The 19,932-nt window shown below is 37.6% G+C and overlaps 6 protein-coding genes across 6 annotated transcripts in view; 2 read left to right on the top strand and 4 right to left on the bottom strand.

Annotated features, from left to right (window-relative positions):
* Positions 1-489: 489 nt before the first annotated feature.
* Positions 490-2,843, top strand: Cbr-smf-1 (the record flags this gene model as incomplete). Its single annotated transcript, XM_045239874.1, has 10 exons — positions 490-630; positions 887-1,239; positions 1,294-1,432; positions 1,479-1,634; positions 1,681-1,839; positions 1,887-1,973; positions 2,001-2,280; positions 2,326-2,437; positions 2,487-2,646; positions 2,697-2,843. 10 exons carry the CDS (start codon positions 490-492, stop codon positions 2,841-2,843), a joined length of 1,734 nt encoding a protein of 577 aa, XP_045094392.1.
* Positions 2,844-3,681: 838 nt separating this feature from the next.
* Positions 3,682-5,794, top strand: Cbr-smf-2 (the record flags this gene model as incomplete). Its single annotated transcript, XM_045239873.1, has 11 exons — positions 3,682-3,807; positions 3,861-4,073; positions 4,120-4,250; positions 4,305-4,443; positions 4,488-4,643; positions 4,692-4,850; positions 4,900-4,977; positions 5,023-5,260; positions 5,306-5,417; positions 5,464-5,623; positions 5,669-5,794. 11 exons carry the CDS (start codon positions 3,682-3,684, stop codon positions 5,792-5,794), a joined length of 1,638 nt encoding a protein of 545 aa, XP_045094391.1.
* A 112-nt stretch (positions 5,795-5,906) lies between these two features.
* Positions 5,907-8,184, bottom strand: Cbr-nas-11 (the record flags this gene model as incomplete). Its single annotated transcript, XM_002644882.1, has 11 exons — positions 5,907-6,219; positions 6,265-6,422; positions 6,470-6,539; positions 6,584-6,716; positions 6,777-6,859; positions 6,907-7,238; positions 7,285-7,359; positions 7,407-7,518; positions 7,566-7,658; positions 7,761-7,855; positions 7,903-8,184. 11 exons carry the CDS (start codon positions 8,182-8,184, stop codon positions 5,907-5,909), a joined length of 1,746 nt encoding a protein of 581 aa, XP_002644928.1.
* A 424-nt stretch (positions 8,185-8,608) lies between these two features.
* Positions 8,609-11,087, bottom strand: Cbr-acr-3 (the record flags this gene model as incomplete). The annotated part of the gene is made up of 12 exons (XM_045239872.1): positions 8,609-8,730; positions 8,774-8,840; positions 8,938-9,042; positions 9,090-9,128; positions 9,175-9,312; positions 9,829-9,912; positions 9,959-10,225; positions 10,311-10,393; positions 10,467-10,597; positions 10,647-10,840; positions 10,886-10,995; positions 11,042-11,087. 12 exons carry the CDS (start codon positions 11,085-11,087, stop codon positions 8,609-8,611), a joined length of 1,386 nt encoding a protein of 461 aa, XP_045094390.1.
* A 459-nt stretch (positions 11,088-11,546) lies between these two features.
* On the bottom strand, positions 11,547-16,286 carry Cbr-acr-2 (the record flags this gene model as incomplete). The annotated part of the gene is made up of 12 exons (XM_002644880.1): positions 11,547-11,632; positions 11,680-11,782; positions 11,830-11,985; positions 12,035-12,207; positions 12,257-12,440; positions 12,498-12,578; positions 12,627-12,859; positions 12,907-13,049; positions 13,129-13,245; positions 14,490-14,556; positions 14,600-14,836; positions 16,133-16,286. The coding sequence occupies 12 exons, from the start codon at positions 16,284-16,286 to the stop codon at positions 11,547-11,549; spliced, it is 1,734 nt and encodes a 577-aa protein (XP_002644926.1).
* A 1,399-nt stretch (positions 16,287-17,685) lies between these two features.
* The window catches only part of CBG10870, a gene marked incomplete at both ends in the record, with an annotated part of 3,297 nt that continues 1,050 nt past the window's right edge, over positions 17,686-19,932 (bottom strand). The window contains 7 exons of the mRNA XM_002644879.1: positions 17,686-17,730; positions 18,051-18,217; positions 18,262-18,342; positions 18,389-18,484; positions 18,618-18,807; positions 18,869-19,021; positions 19,174-19,262. Coding sequence (XP_002644925.1) covers positions 17,686-17,730; positions 18,051-18,217; positions 18,262-18,342; positions 18,389-18,484; positions 18,618-18,807; positions 18,869-19,021; positions 19,174-19,262 — 821 coding nt within the window. The remainder of the gene's footprint in view (positions 17,731-18,050; positions 18,218-18,261; positions 18,343-18,388; positions 18,485-18,617; positions 18,808-18,868; positions 19,022-19,173; positions 19,263-19,932) is intronic.

Below are 19,932 nucleotides of genomic sequence, written 5' to 3'. Positions count from 1 at the left end.
AAAACGTTCAGTGTTCTATTGTGGGGTGTGTGCGCGCGCGTTCGCCATTCCTTGTCATTTTATGTTTCATAAAGAAAAAACCCACATTTTTTTTCATTGTGTGGTTTTTGCTGTTTACAGCTACAATCAAAAAAGTCATAAGATTGTGACAAATAGGTGAGCAATAAGTTGCTTAACAATAAGTTGAATTCCTTATTCAAATAATACAAGTTTCCTTCTCACAATGTCCGTTTTCCCAGAGGAAAGAATTTCTCCTGTATTGATTTTGCATCCTCATCTTCTCACACTGTCCTTTTCTGCCAAACCCCAACATAGAAACAATTGATTCTTTTCTCCTTTGATTTTCTATTTTTCCATTTCTTATCATCAAGACCAGCAGCTTTTCGTTTGTTTTCAAAACGACGAATGTGACTGATATTGTTTTTTGAACAAGACAATTTATTCTTTGAAATAAGATTGTATTACTAATTTTCAGCCAGTGAATTTTGTATGGCATCGTCTCATAACGATGCCGCGGTGGAACCGGAGGCAGAACCATGGGCAGTGACGGAAAACGAACAAGTTGGACAGGATCTTTTGGAAGAGGATGCGGAGAGCCAGGAAAAGGTTGATATTCCAATGGATGATCTGGTAAATTGGTTCTAAATGATATAGAAATTAAAATTTGCGAGTACTGTAGAATTGAAAAAAAAAACACTTGCGCCTGAAAATTTTTCTGAAAAAGAATCTGTTTTTCATCGAAAAACCAAACTTTTTTCGAAAATAGCTCTTTATCGAAACAAAAAACATTGGATTTTGAATTCTCAGATGCCAGAGATTTTCAATTTCACAGTAATTGCAATATTGAAAAATCACATCCACAAAATTTACTATTTTGCTATTTCAGGAAAAAGCGTTCTCGTTCAAAAAACTTTGGGCATTCACTGGACCTGGATTTCTTATGAGCATTGCCTATCTGGACCCTGGAAACATTGAAAGTGACCTGCAATCCGGTGCCAAAACTGCGTATAAACTTCTCTGGGTATTGCTATCAGCTCATATCATCGGAATGTTGCTTCAAAGAATGTCCGCACGACTTGGAGTCGTGAGTGGAAAACACATGGCTGAAGTGGCTTTCCAATTCTATCCGAAATTTCCAAGAATCGTTTTGTGGCTGATGATTGAGATTGCAATTGTGTGCAGTGATATGCAAGAAGTCATTGGAACGGCTATTGCGATTTTTCTGCTCTCGAAAGGATTGTGAGTTTGATTTCAATTTACTATCCAAAACAGAGATGTATAAATTAAATTCAGAGTTCCACTGTATGTGGGAGTTTTCATAACGATCTTGGACACTTTCACCTTTTTGCTCATCGACAGATATGGAGTCCGAAAACTGGAATTGATTTTTGGAATCTTGATTCTCACAATGACAGTTTCCTTTGGCTATGAGGTGATTAAAAAGTGCAGGATATGATTTTTCACTTGAAAATTTTCAGTTCGTAGTGGTGAAACCACCAATTGGAGATGTGATATCCGGAATAGTTGTCCCATGGTGTGACGGATGTGGAAAAGAAGAGCTCATGCAGGCTATATCGGTTGTTGGAGCAGTGATCATGCCACACAATTTGTATCTTCACTCGGCACTGGTTAAGGTTGGTAGCATTTTATGTGGAACCTCACCTAAAAAATAATTTTCAGTCTCGTCGAGTAGACCGTAAGGACCGTCGCCGTGTAGCCGAGGCCAACAAGTACTTCACTCTTGAATCCGCCATTGCCTTATTCTTAAGTTTCTTCATCAACTTGTTTGTGGTGGCGGTATTTGCTCATGGGTTGTATCAAAAAACAAATGCTGATGTGGTATGTGTTTTCGAATCAATTTATGGTTTCTGATAATCAGGTTACAGCGAGAGATGTGTATTGCGAGACATGACATTCCAGATGCCGATATATTCCCGAATAATACAGATCCCGTGGAAGTCGATATTTATAAAGTGAGTAGCTCTCTTGAGATGATTGAGTTTCAAAATATAATTGACAAACTCCATTTTTCAAATTTCCAGGGCGGAATCTATCTCGGTTGTCAATTTGGAGCCATTGCCATGTTCATCTGGGGAATCGGAATCTTCGCAGCTGGTCAATCATCAACGATGACAGGAACCTACACTGGACAGTTTGTGATGGAAGGATTTGTGAGAATTGAATGGCCCAAATGGAAAAGAGTCCTTATCACGCGAGCAATAGCAATCACTCCAACCCTCTTCCTGACCTTTTATTCTCAAGGAGTGCAAAATTTGACAGGTACAGTGCACACGACAGTGATCCTTAAAATAAGATAACTTTTAGGAATGAATGACTTTTTGAACTGTGTTCAAATGATTCAACTCCCTTTCGCTCTCATCCCAATCATCACATTCACCTCAAGCCGCAAAATTATGCATGACTTCAGAAGTTCTAAGTGAGCTCATCAATCAAAGACCTGCTATAAAAACAACTATTTTTTGCAGGTTGTTCCAAATTTTTGCCCTTACCACCTCTGCAATAATTCTATCCATCAACGTGTACTTTATTTTTGACTACGTATCCTCTAGATTGGGAACCGAGTGGTATGTGATAATGGTTCTGGCAATAGTCACCGTTTTCTACGTGCTCTTCGTGCTTTATCTGGTTTGTTCTAATGAAAACCTTGTGAAGCCATATAAATCAAACATTTTCAGGCTATCTATTGTCTTGTGTCATGCGAAGTCATCCCCGATACTGTAACCATCCGAGGATTCAGCTTCAACAAATCTTACGAAAATGACGCGCCGTGGTTAGCGGTCGAAGAAGGCGCGGCTCATGACAATCCGGGATTTCAAAACTGATTTAGCATAATAATGCTAGTGTACTTTTTTTCTTGTCTCAATTTCACTTCATCTGTCTGTCCATACGGTGTCACAATTCACTTGTTTCGAATCGAAATTTGATTTCAGTCGTTCTAATAAATTATTATTATATACGACTGATTAGCGGAAATAAGGGATAATCGGAAAAGAAATAGATATTCAAAAAAATAGATTTCAAGCATTTTCAGAGTCGAATTCCGATCCGAATTTTTTTTCGGAAAAGTTGTTTGAAATACGATATGTCAAAGACGCACGGAAAAAAGTTTCCTTGAGGATCTTGAGCGGAATAGCCTTCAGTTTTTTTGAATTTTTGATATCTGTTTGAAAATTTTTAAAAGAAATTTTCTGATAGGAATGGGATTCAGAAATTTCGAAATATTTGAAACCGAAATTTTCCAAAACTTTAATTTTTTTTAAATCGTGATATTTTGAATTTTTTTCGAGGTTCAGCAATTCTGAATTTTCGACATTCTGAAACGTTCCCAAAAGGCCATGCTAAACACCTTTGGCCTGAAGTTGAAAATACGAAAGCATTTTGTTTTCTGCTGTGGTCACTTTTTTTGAAAGCGGATGCTTATTGAGAATACCGTATTCTGAAACAAAATAAACACCTATATCATAACAACGGTGTTGTTTTTCAAACATGATAAGCAGAGGAAGGAATTCTCTCAGTCAAATCGTATTTGCTCAAAAGATCTTGTTTTGATATTTTGTGGTAAAAATGAAAAAAACAAAGGAACTGTATAAAAATGACATTGTCAAGAAGATAAAACACAATTTTATCGAGAAGTTTCATTTTAAATTTTTACTTTTCAGAATGTCTATTTTAGCTATTTCTGAAATTCCGGATCTTACACAGCCGTCATATGCTCAAAATGCAGCAGCATTGGAAGAGAAGACGTTTAATGATGATATCGCTGTTGATATTCCAGATGATGATGAGGTAATTTTTTTATTACAAATTCGCTCCTCAATTTGAATGTTCAGGATGCTTAGATTTCGTGGAGGAAACTCTGGGCATTCACTGGTCCCGGATTTTTGATGAGCATTGCTTACTTGGATCCTGGAAACATTGAAAGTGACCTGCAAGCTGGCGCTCAAGCTGAGTACCGGCTTCTTTGGGTACTTTTGGTTTCCCATATAATTGGAATGCTACTTCAGAGAATGTCAGCTAGATTGGGAGTAGTGAGTAACAGGCATATGGCAGAGGTGAGCGTTTTAAACACTGGTAGAGAGGAGATTACGGTAGTTTCAGATTGCTCATGACTACTACCCTTTGATTCCAAGAATTGTTTTGTGGTTGATGATTGAGGTTGCAATTGTGTGCAGTGATATGCAAGAAGTGATCGGAACAGCAATCGCGATATATCTTTTGTCAAAAGGAAAGTCAGTGATTCATATTTTTAAAAATTATTTGGGATTTTAAATTTGTTCGTTCAGGATACCACTACTTTTCGGAGTACTCATTACAATTCTGGATACATTCACATTTTTATTCATAGACAGATATGGTGTTCGAAAACTGGAGTTTTTATTTGTTGCCTTGATTTCTATAATGGTTGTCACATTTGGTTATGAAGTTTGATTCCAATTGTATGCTTTTCTATATTTTCAGTCTTTCAGTTTATTGTGATGAAACCAGATCTCGTCGAAGTTGTGAAAGGGACAGTGATTCCGTGGTGCAGTGGTTGTGGACAACAAGAGATCATAACAGGAATTTCCATTTTTGGCGCCGTGATAATGCCTCACAATTTTTATTTGCACTCAGCTTTAGTGAAAGTAAGTGTGATCAAAAAATCATCATATTGTGTTTTTGGTAATTTTTAGTCACGAAAAATCGATCGTACCAACCCGAAACGAATTGCCGAGGCGAACAAATATTTTTCAATTGAATCTGCGATTGCGCTGTTCGTCAGTTTTTTTATAAATCTGTTTGTTCTCTCGGTTTTTGCGCGTGGACTCTATCAAAAAACAAATGAAGATGTGGTGAGAATATTATTTGATGAGTAACGTCAAAAATCAAAAATCATATCAGAGTTTGATGTGCCGGACGCACAATGATATTCCGGATTCCAACATTTTTCAAAACAACACAGGAGTCGATCTTTTTCAAGTGAGAGTCCCGAAGTTTTGGAGGATTTGAAAACATATTTTCTAGGGAGGAATTTACTTAGGATGCCAATTTGGATTAGTCGCTATGATTATCTGGGGTATTGGATTGTTTGCGGCCGGCCAATCTTCAACCATGACTGGGACGTATACAGGGCAATTTGTTATGGAAGGATTTGTCAAGATCCAATGGCCAAAATGGAAGAGAGTTCTTATCACTCGGTCGATTGCTATCACACCAACTCTGATCCTCTGCATCAAAGCAAACGGAATCAAAAACTTGACAGGTACATTCACCCAGGGATTTGAGCTTGCTGGATTATAGTTTTTAGGAATGAACGACTTTTTGAATTGTGTCCAAATGGTGCAACTTCCATTTGCTCTCATCCCAATGATCACTTTCACATCAAGTGAAAGGATTATGCACAATTTTAGGAATTCCAAGTAACTTTAATAAAAGTCTAAAAGTCAGATGATTTCACAATTTCAGAGGAACTCAATACTTTTCTATCATTTGCGGTGTAGTCACGATTGGAGTTAACATATACTTCATCGTCCAAACCATTGAACAGTACTTGGGTACCCAGTGGTACATTTTTGTTATCATGGCACCGGTCACAATTTTATATCTCTTTTTTATTGCTTACTTGGTAACCGAACCCAAACACCCAGATTTATACCGATAATAGTTTCAGACGATTTACTGCCTTGTGGAATGTGAAATCATTGATTATTGGAAGGTAACCTATTCAAATCACCTATTGAAACTGACGAAAGCGATTTTTCAGGACATTCCTGGTTTTGATTTCATCGCACACTAAAAATGGACGCACCATGGCTCCAATCCATTGCTCACACTCCTAGAATTAATAATGGATATATGTAGAGAAATGAAAATCTTTATTTAAATGATTATTATTTTTACTTAAAATATTATCCACCAAGAGCGCACAAATTGCAACTCTTTCTGCAGTTGGCGGCCATATACTGGTCATGTCCCGGGTTTTTGCACAAGTCCTTGAGAGCCCACGCTCCACAGTATACATTTTTATCCTCGCAGTTTGGTTGGCAGTACATTTTCTTGAGTAACTCAATATCCGTTGCTCCCATTTTTTGACGCTGCCCAAGGATTTGGAGATTAGTAGCAGAGTTGGTTTTCGGATTCATGGTAGGAATGGCAATGTTTTGAGCAGCAGTGTAACCGTTGTAGTGCATGATACTGTCATAGGCATATTTGACTCCATATCTAGAGAATGAATTGAAATATTTTCATTGCTTTTTTGGAGCTTACGACGTGTAGAGTTTCGAATCTACCACTACAAACGCATCATACTGCTGTGGATCGATATTGCTCCAATTGATAGTGATAAACTGATCACGATCATTTCGAAGGTGTTGATGAGCAACTCCGAGGGCATGCATAGTTTCATGAATAGCAACTCCCTTGTTCTAGAACCATATAGTTGAAACTTTTTTGTAAAAAATCGGCAGCTCACATTTTCACATCCAAAACTTAAATAAATTGGGTTGGCTGGGTCGGTACGTCCCACGTATGACAAACCACAGCTGAAAACTGACAGTCAAATGATTAAATAAAAGTAAGGACCTACAAAGTCGGGCTGTCTACTTTATAATAGACAATATGAGATCCGGTTGGGGGTGAGGCAAGTTCTTTAAATCGAATACACGTATTTTTCTCGATTTCGTATATTGCTGCACGCACATCATTCTTGTCGAGGTTTTCTGAAAATTAAATATTGGCGATATGGTCCCTAATTCAGGAAGTTGTACTCAGAGACTGACCTAGAGAGCTATCAAGTACATATCTGATCGGAGAGCTAGGATCCCACTTTTTGATCAGGTTTCCTTCAAAATATAATGCCGACCTGAAACACAACCATATAATCTCAAACCTCAGTATGTCAATTCTTACTTCCTATGCCGAGCAGGTGCTCCAGGAGCAGCTGTAGCCGAATCTGTAGAGTTCGAAGCATCATTGTCATCATCACTATCATCATCTGCTTCTGGCAATGGGATCTCATCACTTCCAACTCCTGCCTTGTTCAACTCATTGAGCAGAATATTGGCTTGCTCTTCAGTCAACATAGTGTCCAAGTCATAAACTCCGTTATCTACAGGCGCAATGTCTGCTGTCAAATTTCCTTTTTCCAGAAGAGCTTCCTTAATCTGGAGGGTTCTATCAAATCTGAGTTGGACAGAATCAGTTTTATCTCTTCCAGCAATCTTGGTTTCGAAATCGGCTAGCTGAAAAATTTTGTGAATTTGATTATAATTGATTTTCCATGATTACCTTTTGTGTAAAATACTCTCTTGTCTTCTTAGCAGATTCTGGTTGCTCTCTACACTTTCTTCTTTTACAGATGTCCTGAACAAGCACCGTCTAATAAATAAAATATATGTAATAAAACTCACTCTTAATTTATTCACGTTTTCTGCATTCAAATGTCCAAAACCGCGACTTGTGTTTTCAAGAAGTTCCTTCAGTTTTGGGTCAACTCGAGCCAGTGGGTCTTCAATGTAAACTCTAAAATTATAATTTTGAAAAACCGATGAGAGATTTACTAAACTCACTTTGGAACTCGTTTCAAGAATCTACCAATTCCTCCTTTATTGAACTGCCCAATCATTTCTTCAAGTTCCTTTTGATCTGGGATTTTTCCTCGTCTGAAAGAAATCACAGTCTTGAATTCAAAGATTCTCACAAATCACAAATTGATATCACAATGTCACAAACTGTTATTTCGGCCGTTTTGAAAAAAGAAATACCTGCAATTTGGATGTCCTGGGAATCTGTGACAGAATTGTTTAACATTTTTATGCCATTCTTTACGTCCCAGCTTTTTATGTTTCTTGTGGAAGTCCTAAACAAAACATACACTACGAAATAACATGTTTAGTTTCAGCTCACCTTGAAATCCGACAAAATATCTCCAGCCTTCTTATCAATATCGATGATTTCCGTTATTTTAATTATATTACCTCCAAACCGAGGACCACCATGGAAACCTGGTGGTGGGACCGGTGGAGGGATATTTCTGGGTTCTGGAGACGGGTTTCGGTTTCTATTGTCCCATCCACCACCTCCCCAGGTTCCAAAGTTGCTAACATGGTTGAACCGATCCCATGGTCGCCATCCCTGCCCCTCCACCACACCAGTTAATGCAATGAGAAACAACAGAAAAGGTGTCATCTGGAAATCAATGCAAACTTTGAAAAAAAAATAATAGAAAAATTGAACAGCAAGGAATAAGAACACTGTCATTCACCGTTTTTATACTAATAATTATCAACAAGGAACAACAACCAAAATCGGTTATTCGGCATATCAACGTGTTTCTGACATCTCTCGAATCGAGAAAAAAATTGACGATAACGAAATTATATAAGAAAGAAAGACTATCGAAACGAAGGAAGTACATAATTGTTAAAACAGGCCAATGACAGTGATACACAAAATAGATCACGTCATAATCTTGGTGACTTTTTCTTTCGAAAGGGCTTCGGCCGATTTCATTTGATCAATTGAACAAATCAGGACACAACAGGGAAAGAAAGAATGAAAGAAAACTGTCTCTTTATTTTCGAAGAATAGAAAAAAAACGGTCAAAAGATGTTCAAGAATTCAACATTTCTTCTGCGGCTTGTTGCTTCAACCTTTCAATAACCGCTGTTTGGTTGACATGTTCGAATACATTGGGCGCCGATAACAATATCCCCATAGTTCCACCTGTGGTAACTGAAACAAAATGGTTGATAAGTCAAGATCAAAATTCAATCACCTCCGAAAAAAAGATAGAGAAGTAATCGATCAATCACCACAGAGACAAACTTCCATTCTTCACGTTGCTGGAAAGAGTTCGGTGAATAAAAGAGGGCAAGAAGATGATATGTTTTTCAATCGCCTTTTTTCATGTTCTATGATCTTTTTTATCTTGACACTGACCCGTTTAAAGGCGTTGTCGTGTGTAAGGTGAGTGGTGATGTATTCGATAGCCTCGATGGCTTTCTTCGCGTCAGATGAAAGTTTCTCTTCGGAAGAGCCGGTTCTCTGGAAAACAGTATTACATCGAAAGTAATCAATCTACCTAGACTTACATCTTTATTAATCAACGCTTGCTTTGATTGGTCATCAATCTGAAAAAAAAACAATGATGAACTAAAATATCGGCACAAAACTCACTTGTTTCGCCTCAGCCCTCTTAAAGAATGTCTTCAGTGCGGATTTCATGCTTCTCCTCTCACGTTTCTCTCGTTTCATCTTGGCTAATTCCTTTTCAGTGCTCTCCGGTCGTCGCATCACAAAAAGGACAGGAAGACACTATAACAAGAATTGGTTCAATTGATGAAAGGCAAAATTACCTTTAGAAAAACAGTTTTGACCCATGACGGCATGATGTGTGTGGCGGGACCACGGAAGTAAACATTAATGATTATAACGGACACCTGAATCATAGAATACGTAAATATTGAATTATTCTGGTCCATTATTCTCCATTTTCCTTTGTTTTTCTCGGTCCTTAGAATTCATGGACTTAAGAATTTATGATTTGAGAGGTATTAGCATTTAGATTTTATTAGTTTGTTAGCATTTTAGGTTCTTCATATTTTTTTTTTCTAAGACCAGATGATTGAAAAACCAAGAATCTAGAAATTTAGGAACTGAAAAATTAAGGAACAAAAGATTAGAGGAAATGAAAAAATGGAGAACCAGAAAATTATTCAAGAAAAAAAAATTAAAGACCGATTCAAACCCATCCGAAAATTCTAAGGACCATAATGATCTGAGGACCGACAAAAGCCCAATTTTTTTCAAATTTTTTACCCGAGAACTTACCATTATAGTGATCATATTCATTATGAATGTCATCAGGAGATATTTGGCCATTAGTGGAATTGTTGAGCTTGTTGGTGGTAGGATCTAAATTTGAAAAAGTAGAAATCTCACGAATCGTATGACTAGATACCTTTGACACAACAAGCAAGAAAACCACTAAAGCCAACAAAATACTGATTGCCAGAGTAATTTTCTCACTGGACTCTGCAGGAAGATAGAACACCATCATGGACAAAAAAGCCATTAAAACAGTTGGCATGATCAGAATTACGGTGTAGAATAGAGCCTTTCTCCTTATCTTGATTTGATATGAAATTTTGGATCTTTCATCTATCAACAGTCCTGGAGCATCCATTAAATCCCAAACTCCCGATGGTAAATAGTCGTTTAATTCCACCTGGAAAAATCCCGAAATGGGTCCATTCAAAAATTCAGTACTTGAAATTTCTTTATATTTCCCTCAACCACAAAACTAGACTAACATGTCGTTTGCCGGAGAGATAGGACAACTGCAACTCGTCCTTTCGAAAAGTCCACGAGCCAAAAGTGAGTGAGCACACTTGCTCTGAAAAGATTTTCCGTCGTGATAGACAAGTTTCGATTCATTGTCAAGTCCATTTTTTCGTATCTGTTCTCACCATCAAACGGGAAAAATTCAACATCAATCAGACAGCTGCTTTTATAAACTGCCGGCGGAACCCAAAGCATGTCACCAGTATGCTCAACGACTACATTGGAATAGAAAGAGACTAGATAGTTACCGTCAGCGCTGAAAATGAGATGATTGCTGATATTTTGAAAGGGAGGGGAGGTCTCACTTGTTGAACAAGACAATGTCTGGAAGCCAAACTTTATCTGGTGGAACACGGATAGTTTTGATTCCATCAAATTCTCTAGGATCCCATTGCATTTGATAGTCGTTCCATTTCATTGTAGGCCAAACGTTAGTTTGCATAATTTGGTTTTTCTCATCCACATTGATGAGCAAGACAAATGCTAAACTAAAAAATACCTGGAAATAATTTTTTTTTGAACTAAAAAATTATGCTGATTCTACCTCTATTGGAGGTGATGATGCATTCAGAACTGGTCTAATAAGTGAATTGTACCCATCAAAAATATATGACAAAAGACGTTCTTCGGCAGAATTCGGATATGTGAGTATGACTGAAATTCAAATATCTTGAAGTTCAAAACAAAAAGATAACATTACCTGGTACTAAAATAATCGTTATAGAGAAACGAAACCACCAACACATTTTCTTCGCTTTTTAAATGAATAAAAGATATGAGTTAGTGGAGACTAGCACCAACAACTGCCAAAATTGTGTGTTTACATTTCATTAGGATACTGCTCTCGTCCGCTGACTGAATTGAAGCACCACCCTGGGAAGAAAACAGAATCCGGGAGTCCTTATGGGGATTCACAAATCGTTTAGTGTCGGTAGCAGACAAGGCAAGTGATTTTGAAGTGGTGTCGTCGGTTTTTCAATTTGCACTTGACACGGGCGGGAAATTGAATTACATAGATGAGTTTATTTGGTTGAAAGAAAAGGGGTCAGAAAGAGCAAGTTTCAGGAAATGAAATGAAAAGTTGAACATCAAACCAGTACAAATGGTAACCAGAATAAAACATTTAACATCTACCCAAAAGAAAAAGAAAACAGAAGGTCATTATTAATAGTGTTGGCCTAAAGATTTTGCAAAAATATAAACGTCTATGAGTACATATCTGAAGGTAGATATCTTGCATTCAGCTTGTTGATGATAGCCTCCTGGTCAACAAAGTCAAATACGTGAGGTGCTGAAATTATAGAACATGTTTTAAAAATTTAAAGTCTTATAAGTTACCTGAACATATTATTCCTAATGTTCCTCCTAGTGTCACCCCAAAGAAAATCAGCAAGATCAGCCTATCCAATACCATTGCCACATACTTCCAATCGTCTCGCATCTGAGAAATCACTAATTTAAAAAACAATCGAAAATTGAAAAGTTTACTTTTTTCAAACTCATTTCTCGTTTCATATGCTCCGCAATGTATGCAATGGCTTCTACTGTCGTTTTCATTTCTTTGCTGATTTTTTCTTGCAATGAATCCACGTGGTTTCCATTGGAGTCGTCCACAATGTCTTCACCATCATCATCCAATCTTGCCTGAAACACATTTTCTTAGAGTTTACTACAGTAACAATGAAAATATTACTCTAGGAGCTCTCCGCCGCGACATTCTTATTGATAATCGTTTCTTCCATTTTGAGCAATTCTCATGATGCTCGGAAGATTGTCCGGAGCTCGCGGAACTGGCTTCTTTGTTCAGATTCGATGTCACTTGCAAGAACGGAAGCATTGTTGCTGTCATTGACGGCATCACCAGACCTTAAAAAAATTGAAAATGACTTTTTAAATTAATTGTTGGAGTACTCACTCGCATCAAAAATCTCAGATGCACAATACTCCTCAACAAAGTACCCATTGAATATTGGTATCCTTTCTGGCCGTTTCATAACCAGCAAATGAGGTAGAAACTCTAGAAACACTTTTTTGACCCATGTGGGCATTTTGTGAGAAAGTGCACTTCGAAAGTAAATGTTCACAATTACCACTGTTCCCTGAAAAAAGACAAAATTCAAAATTTCATGCCGCGTGATTGATATCTGATCTCTTACCACAACTGCAACAATGTTGAGTACAAATGCAAGTAAGAGGTATTTTCCCATAAGTGGAATATTTGAAGTAGGTGGCAAGATCTGCAAAATTACGAACCTCTTGAAGTTTGCAGGGTTTAAATTCCTTACTTTCGAAACCAACAGCAAGAACACAACAAGAGCGAGAAGTAGAGAAATGGTCAGTGAGACTTTTTCTCCAGAATCCACTGGAAGATAAAATGCCATAACGGACAAAAATGCCATGAGGACAGTTGGGATGATAAGGATGACGGTGTAGAATAACGTTTTCCGCCGTATCACCACGTTGAAAACCATTTTGTTCTCTTTTAAATCTGGTTTATGCACTAGTTGTCCAGGTACATCTGTAATTTTGCTAAAATTATCAAAAAGAGACTCTTTTAATAGTTACCAATAACATCCCAGATGCCAGAGTATGAGTAATCGTGCAATTGTACAGCTTGAATGTTATTGTACCAATGTAACCTGACTTCTTCGGAATTATAGGTCCATGACCCAAACACCAAAGTGCAGCATTGTTCATCGAATGGAAACCTGAATAATTTGAAAATGACGTTTTTCGCAAGGGTAGGCGGAATGATAATGAGTTGATTTTTAGAAAATAAATACTCACCACTCCACGTCAATGCGACAACTGCTCTTAAACATTGCAGGTGGAACCCACGTGACATCCCCATGGTGGTCCACAAAAACATTGGACTTGAAAGAGACTTCATAGTTTCCGTCGGCGCTGCAAATTCCCAATATTAGTATGCAAAAGAGGATATGGTGTTCCTAGAAAAACAATGTCAACAAAATTCACTTTTTGGCTAGGGAAAACGAGGTTCTCGGAAAGAAAGGTGTCTGGGACAGTTAAAAAACAAGAAGTGTATGCGTATTGTCTTAAACCTAATTTTTCAAGGACTTGTTTGAAATTAGATAACCTGAAAATTAGAATAGAAGGCGAGTCTAAATTTGTATGTTAGGCATAGCAACTTTGATGGTGTTCTCAATTGAGAAATGTATTGTGTCAATTCAATTAATCTTTGGCTATTATTTATCTCTTTCTGTTTTTGTTTTCCCCACTATTTCATTTGCTTGTTGTGGGACATCTTCAAGGAAGATCCCATGAAGAGCAGCAATATTTCAAGCTCTCGTCAAAAGTATCAAGTATGCCGATTTAATTATCTTCTGTCTAGAATATAATCCTATTTTACACTTTTACTCTCTTTCCTCACAACCTCTCTCGCTTTTAGAAATGGGCGGCTGAAAATAAAGCAAGTGATGGCCACCCAAACATAAAAAAAAACGACTTCAGGTCATTTTTCATCAATAGGGTCTAAGGCGAGTATCTATTGCCAAAAACTAGTTATTTTTCATGGTGTGTGGGAATCTTTTTAGCTTCTCACTTTTTTAGTTAAGAAAACAAAACAGGGGATGAGTTGAAATGTAACAATGAGCTATTATTTCTTTCTTTCCGGAGGATCTTATTTCTTTTTTTTGTACCCATTTTTATATTTTTCATGGAAGACAAGTCTCTCGTGTATGTTTGGAGCATCAATCGTCACCCTTAATTGCGTCGCAACGTTGTCTTTTCATCTTTTTTTGTTGAAGTTCAGAGACCCTAGTTGACCAGATTTTGAAAAAGATAAAAGTTTTTTACTTGCTGTTTGTGCTACAGCCCCAGTTTACAAATTTTAAAACTCTCGCGTTAGGTCTTCGCAAGAGAAAAATCCAAATCGACAAATTTGATAAAAAGAATAAAAGAGAAAATAAAAGGAATGTCAGTCTCGTTGGCTCATCATCACTTGTCGGCTCAAAACTGCGGAAACAAGGAGCAAATCGAGACGATTTGATTTGTGTTTTCCACATTACTACGCTGGAGACACAAAATGAAATTTTTGAAAACATTCAGGGTCTAAGGTCTACACAGATCTTGAATCTTTGTAAAAATGGGAAGGATATTTTCAGAATAAAATATTACAGGTGACTCACTTGTTGAACAATACTATGTCTGGAAGCCATACTCTGTCAGATGGTACGTGAAGGTTGGAGATATTGCCTGAAACAGATGAGAGTGTACTTCCGAGACGGTCATTTCTAACCATATTCTGCTGGATTCCAAGCTAGCTGAAAATCATTCCACTTCATTGTCAACCAGACGTTGGTTTGTAGAATCTGATTCTTCTCGTCTACATTGATCAAGAGGATCATGGCCACTCCAAAGTCCACTACCACAGGAGGGCTGCTCACATTCCTAACAGGCCTAATCAAGAAGTTGTACTCTCGAAAGAGATCTATGACCAGCCGATCTTCGTCCTCTCCCATGGTGTCGCCTTGCTCTGAAAACTTTTGTCGTGTTTTTGAATTTTCTTTATTTGCTTTTGGTGTTTCCAATTTCAAATTTCTTTTTATTTTTTCTCGCCTGCTCTCACCACTTGACTTTTTAATGAGTCTCCACCTTCTCATGCTTCAATTTAAATGCAGACTCCTTTTCTTTCTTCCCTAGGAAAACGATATATGAAAATAAAAAAGAGGAAAAAGAGCCAAGCTTTTATAGTAATTATATTATCTGAAGGGCATGGACGGAAGCTAAACATTTTCTAATCAATTTCAATGCAGCCCTTTTTTTCTGAGAATTCCCAAAGTGCCTCGTTCTGCACTCTTCTCAAGTTTAGAAGAGAGCGGCCTATTAAAAAAACCAAAATTATGGTGAGAAAAGGGAAAAGCGTCCCGAAAAAGAAAGCTTTGGCTTTATAGTTTAACCTTCTTCTCGCTTTATTTTCTGTTCCATTGAGAAGAAAGAGATTTCCCATAAAACTCGGATGGGATATATTCAAATGATGACATTCAAGATGGGAATGGTTGTTCTAAAGAGACATCTGGTCTCGTTTATTAGCTAGTGTAAATGACATTGTGTTATGTACTTTGGAATAAAAAGAAACTCTAGCATAAAGAAAAAAAGATGTTTAAAGGTGCTAAACTCTTTCATTGTTCGCATGTCTATTTTTAAGAGTCCTAGAATCTACAACAAAGCACAAATTGTTTCCGGGTTTAGAATGCGACAGACTTTTTTGTGTTTGAGTAATTTAAAAAAAAGGCTTCTTCTGGAAACAAAGGTAATTTTCTGGGGCAATTTATCAAGACGTAGTCAGTTTTTCTTTAAAGTTGTAGTCGGTTTTTTGCTTCCCAGATCACTGAATCAAACAGCTGACGCTTTTCTGCATGTATCACAAAGAAAAGGATGGGGCGGATTTGGATGTAAATGTAGATTTGTTGATTTGCGTGAATTCACCACAAAAAAGTTGTATTTTCCCTTGTTCAGGAAGCTCGGGAGGCCACCCGATTTGGGCCTTGAGTTTTGTATTCAAATAAATTTTGCATAAAAAGAAGTTTACATTCGAAGTGATGTCAGGAGGGTGAAAAAACTGAAAAAAACTAATAATTTGCAGTATTTTTTGTTTGAGCAAACATTCGGAAAAGAGGCTGAAGATTGAAAATGTTTCAAGAGGGTATCTAACACGAGGAAGAATTTTGAAAATGTCTGGACCAGGCTAATTTTCTATCTGCTTCAGAAGTAGTTTCGAAGCACTATCAACTATAAAAAACTCAAAAAAGGGGTTTCCAAAAAGACTCACCACCTGCATTCCGATTTGGGTCTGAGGAATTGTTGGAATCGTCGATATTGGAATGATTCAGCACATCCGCCGCCTCATCGTTATGAACACCATTGCATTGCACTTTGAGAAACACTGTGACCAGAATAAAAAGTATGCTAACCGTCTTCTTCATGAAAACGGCGTCCTTCCTGGCGTGGAAGGTGGTCGTGGTGGTAGGAGCAGCCGCTTCAGTTCGTTTGATGCCGCCTCCTCCGTCGCTTTCGTCGTCGTTCTGCTCCTTCGTCTTTTTTGTTCAGCGCATCAGCGCGTCCGAAAGGGCTGGATGGGAGAAGGAAGGATATTCTGGTTGAGGTGGGCGTGGCCGCCCGTCCGTCGTGGGGGCCCTCTGGTTCGTGAAGACAACTAAAATGACACATTTGGCGATGCGCCACATCGGCCGTCCGTCCGGGGCGGGGCTTCGAAGATAGCAAAAGCAGAAGAAGAAAAAGAAAAGGAAGCGGACCAACACATACACGCATCTTATCCAAGGATGTTTCACTCATAGAACTGGGAGGTTTTCCGAAGGAGTGTAGTCAAATGGTGGACCAGCGGACCCTGCCAGTTTATCGCAATGACAAGAAGAGCAACACGAAACGGCAGGCGAGCCGTATCGTTCCCCCGAGATTCATTGATATTCGCGCTTTTGGTTGGTGCGAATGTTATATTTCATATTTTTGGGTGTGCGTGAGTTGCACACGCCGTTCGAAGAGACTTGAGACTCTCTCTCTCTTTCTACGCTGCTATTTCATTTTTTGTTCTTTCAAAAATGAAGCGTCGAAGGAAAAAAAAACTTTTTATTCCTTCAGGACACACATCTACACAAATATATACGAGCATACTTTCCATGTGTGACACTAGCTTTTTTCACTTTTTCATCAGTCGCAACATGTGCAAGTGTGTACTCGAAACGGAAAAGATGGACGGACACATATCAAACGTCCCAAAAGTTTTTTCTTTGCTCTGGTTTTCACGCAACAGACTCCGACAGAAATCCATGAAAATTTTTTGAAGGCGCTGGGAACATCTTTCATTTATTTTCTACGGGCGACAACAAATTTCAATATGTTATCAAATGATGGTGACGAGAAAAGATGCACGAAAAAATAACATGGGACGTTGTACACAAGAACTCATTCTTTTCGGGATGGCTTCAATCTAGAGTTGTTGTGAAAATTTTAATACAAAGCATATGCTAAGAAAAAATATCGATCAAAACGAAAATCACACTATATTGTATTTTTTCTAATAGGAGCTTACCCAAAGCGTCAACTTGGAGCTCAAAAATCTCGATTTCTGTGAAAGATGTCAAAATTTTGTCAACTGATGAATTATGTATCATAATATCACCAATATTCCGTCAGTTGACAATTTTTTATACCGTTCACAGTAATCGAAATAATTCAGCTCAAAGTTGGCGGTATGAGTGAGCGATTAGATAATTTGAGAATCATTTTCAAAAATTGAAATATTCAAAACACAAATCGCTCTTCGCAAGTCTGTCTTATTCCAAAATCTTGATCTGGCTCATTGAGTTACCCAATAATGCGTAACCGAGATTTTGAAGACCACTTCAAAATCTTGAAAATGCAAAAAGCAGAACGAGAAGGAACGAAAATTTAGTGAAAACAGGGAGAATCAACTTTGAAACTTTGAGTCTCTCTTGTTATATTTTATTCACGGAAAGTTCCCAGGCTAATTTCCTGATGGGTAATTATAGAATGCGAATGATCAGAGTGCTTTTTTACAATACATTTATTCTTTACAGGATATTTTTAAAATAACACGTAGTATAAAAAAAGTTTTCAACATGAAATACGAAAGTGTTCAGAATGGTTTAATCAGTCGGTTGTAAGCTGAAAATTTGAAAAATGAAAATATTCCTCTCTCCAAAACTTACATAGAAATAAGTTCCAGCTACAGGAGTTCCTAGCATGTTCCCAGTATCTGATTTCAAGAAATCAGTCACCGAACGATACTTGCTGTGCAAATCTTTAGTCGAAAGAATGTAAACTCGACCAAAGGGATTAGTAGTTTTGAAAATAAGAACAATCCATAATTTGCGGTCTGAAAAGTTTTTTATAGCACGCCCGGCTTCTAAAAGTTCTCACATTCTTTAATCGGTCCCGGACGAGAGGGGTTTTCTATTTGTGTAATTGGAGCCGCATTGAATATTCTCTTCGAGATGAATCCTGAAAAAGTGCATGTTCTATTGGTTTGTATAAGGAGCTGAAAAACCTCCATCTGGAATTGGTTCATCTAAACTTATCGTTTTCCCATTAGAAGTGGGACGATCGTAGTAGAATTGCATCGTTTCAGTTGTTGACATGGGATCTAAAATTTCGTTTCAACTTTTTTGCCTTTTCAAACCGCAAAAAAAATTGATAAACAAGAAACACAAAAAACGAAATCCTGTCTTCATAACTAGATCAGTGGCCAGTTTCCGCGTGAACGCATCCATCCACACGGAACATGTTCAAAATGAGTTTACCAAAAAGGATGACATGCACAAATGAGCCGTGGCCAAAGTCCGAAAACAGTTTGATCTTTTTCAAATACGCCGGTTCGTAGAGTTTGTAGGGAGTCAGCACGAAATGATCACCAATCCTAATTTCCGGCGAGTGCTCTTTGGCGGAAGTGTGAACGTTCAGAGTGACCTGAAAATGTCTAGTTTTTTCTTGCCTTGTTTTTTGTAAATAAAAAAAGACAGAAACACACATATTCGATGGCTGAAAGAGGGGGATTTGGCACAATACGAGGGCTTATTTTAGCTTCTCCAAAAACAGATGCAAACGAGTAGAGCGTGCTGGTTTTACAACAAAGAGATCGTCCGTCGGCTGGAAGTTGATGACCATTAGCTGCTTCGACGCACTGCAAAAGAAAATAATTGTATTATTAGGTTCCGCGTTATTTTTTGACTAACAACAGAACACATCACTAAGTTTTCAAAGAACAGATGTATTCAGAGAGTATTGTTCATAAAAAAGGTAATAAAAAAGTAGGAAAATAAGAGAAACTCAAACCTTGTAGTCGTACGGGCAGATATTAACAATAGTCGGGTCACATAACAAAACTTGTGGCATTTTGTAAGGGATCGCTCCAGCCGGGCAAACTTAAAATAGTTTTTTGGTGAATTTCGAGGCATTTAGTTCATCATTTTTACAAGGGAACAACACCTTGTAAACCCAGATTTCTCTGTAATTTTCAGTATATTTAGGTTAAAAATAGCTTATCCAGACACTTCTAAAAATGTTTGGAATTCGCTAGTTTCAGCCGAATAATATCAGTTCAGTATAAAACAGCGACTTTTAACAACTTTTTCAATTTCTAGGACGTTGCCGACATGAAATAGGTTGTGTTATATTCAGAAGTTAATGAAATGATATATTTCTAACATTATAATTTTTTCTAATAATTGACTATACCGGGGAAAAATTTATAAGTTTGGAGAAAAATTGTTTGACAAAATGTTTGAAATAAACAATTCCATTTTAATCAAAACACAATTTCATGTTCTGAAATGTTTTAGAAGTTGAGAAAATCTTACTTGTAATCCGGGCCTTTTCCGGGCCTTCGCTGGCATACTTTCTGTCATAATTTCTTTCAGAATCGATATTTTCAAACCAACAAAATTAGATATGATTGAGTTTCACGAGTACTGCAAAACGGTATTATTTGGAATACTGTATCTTGTCTATGAACAGAGATACAGAGCAAAAGGAACAAAAAAAGCAGGCCCGACCCGGGTCTGCCGAGCCCAGCGAGAAAAGCCACTTTATGAT

This window comes from Caenorhabditis briggsae, assembly GCF_000004555.2.
Source record: "Caenorhabditis briggsae complete genome, chrX, whole genome shotgun sequence".
NCBI classification, from domain to species: Eukaryota; Metazoa; Nematoda; class Chromadorea; order Rhabditida; family Rhabditidae; genus Caenorhabditis; species Caenorhabditis briggsae.
This window is presented reverse-complemented; position numbering and strand designations above follow the sequence as displayed.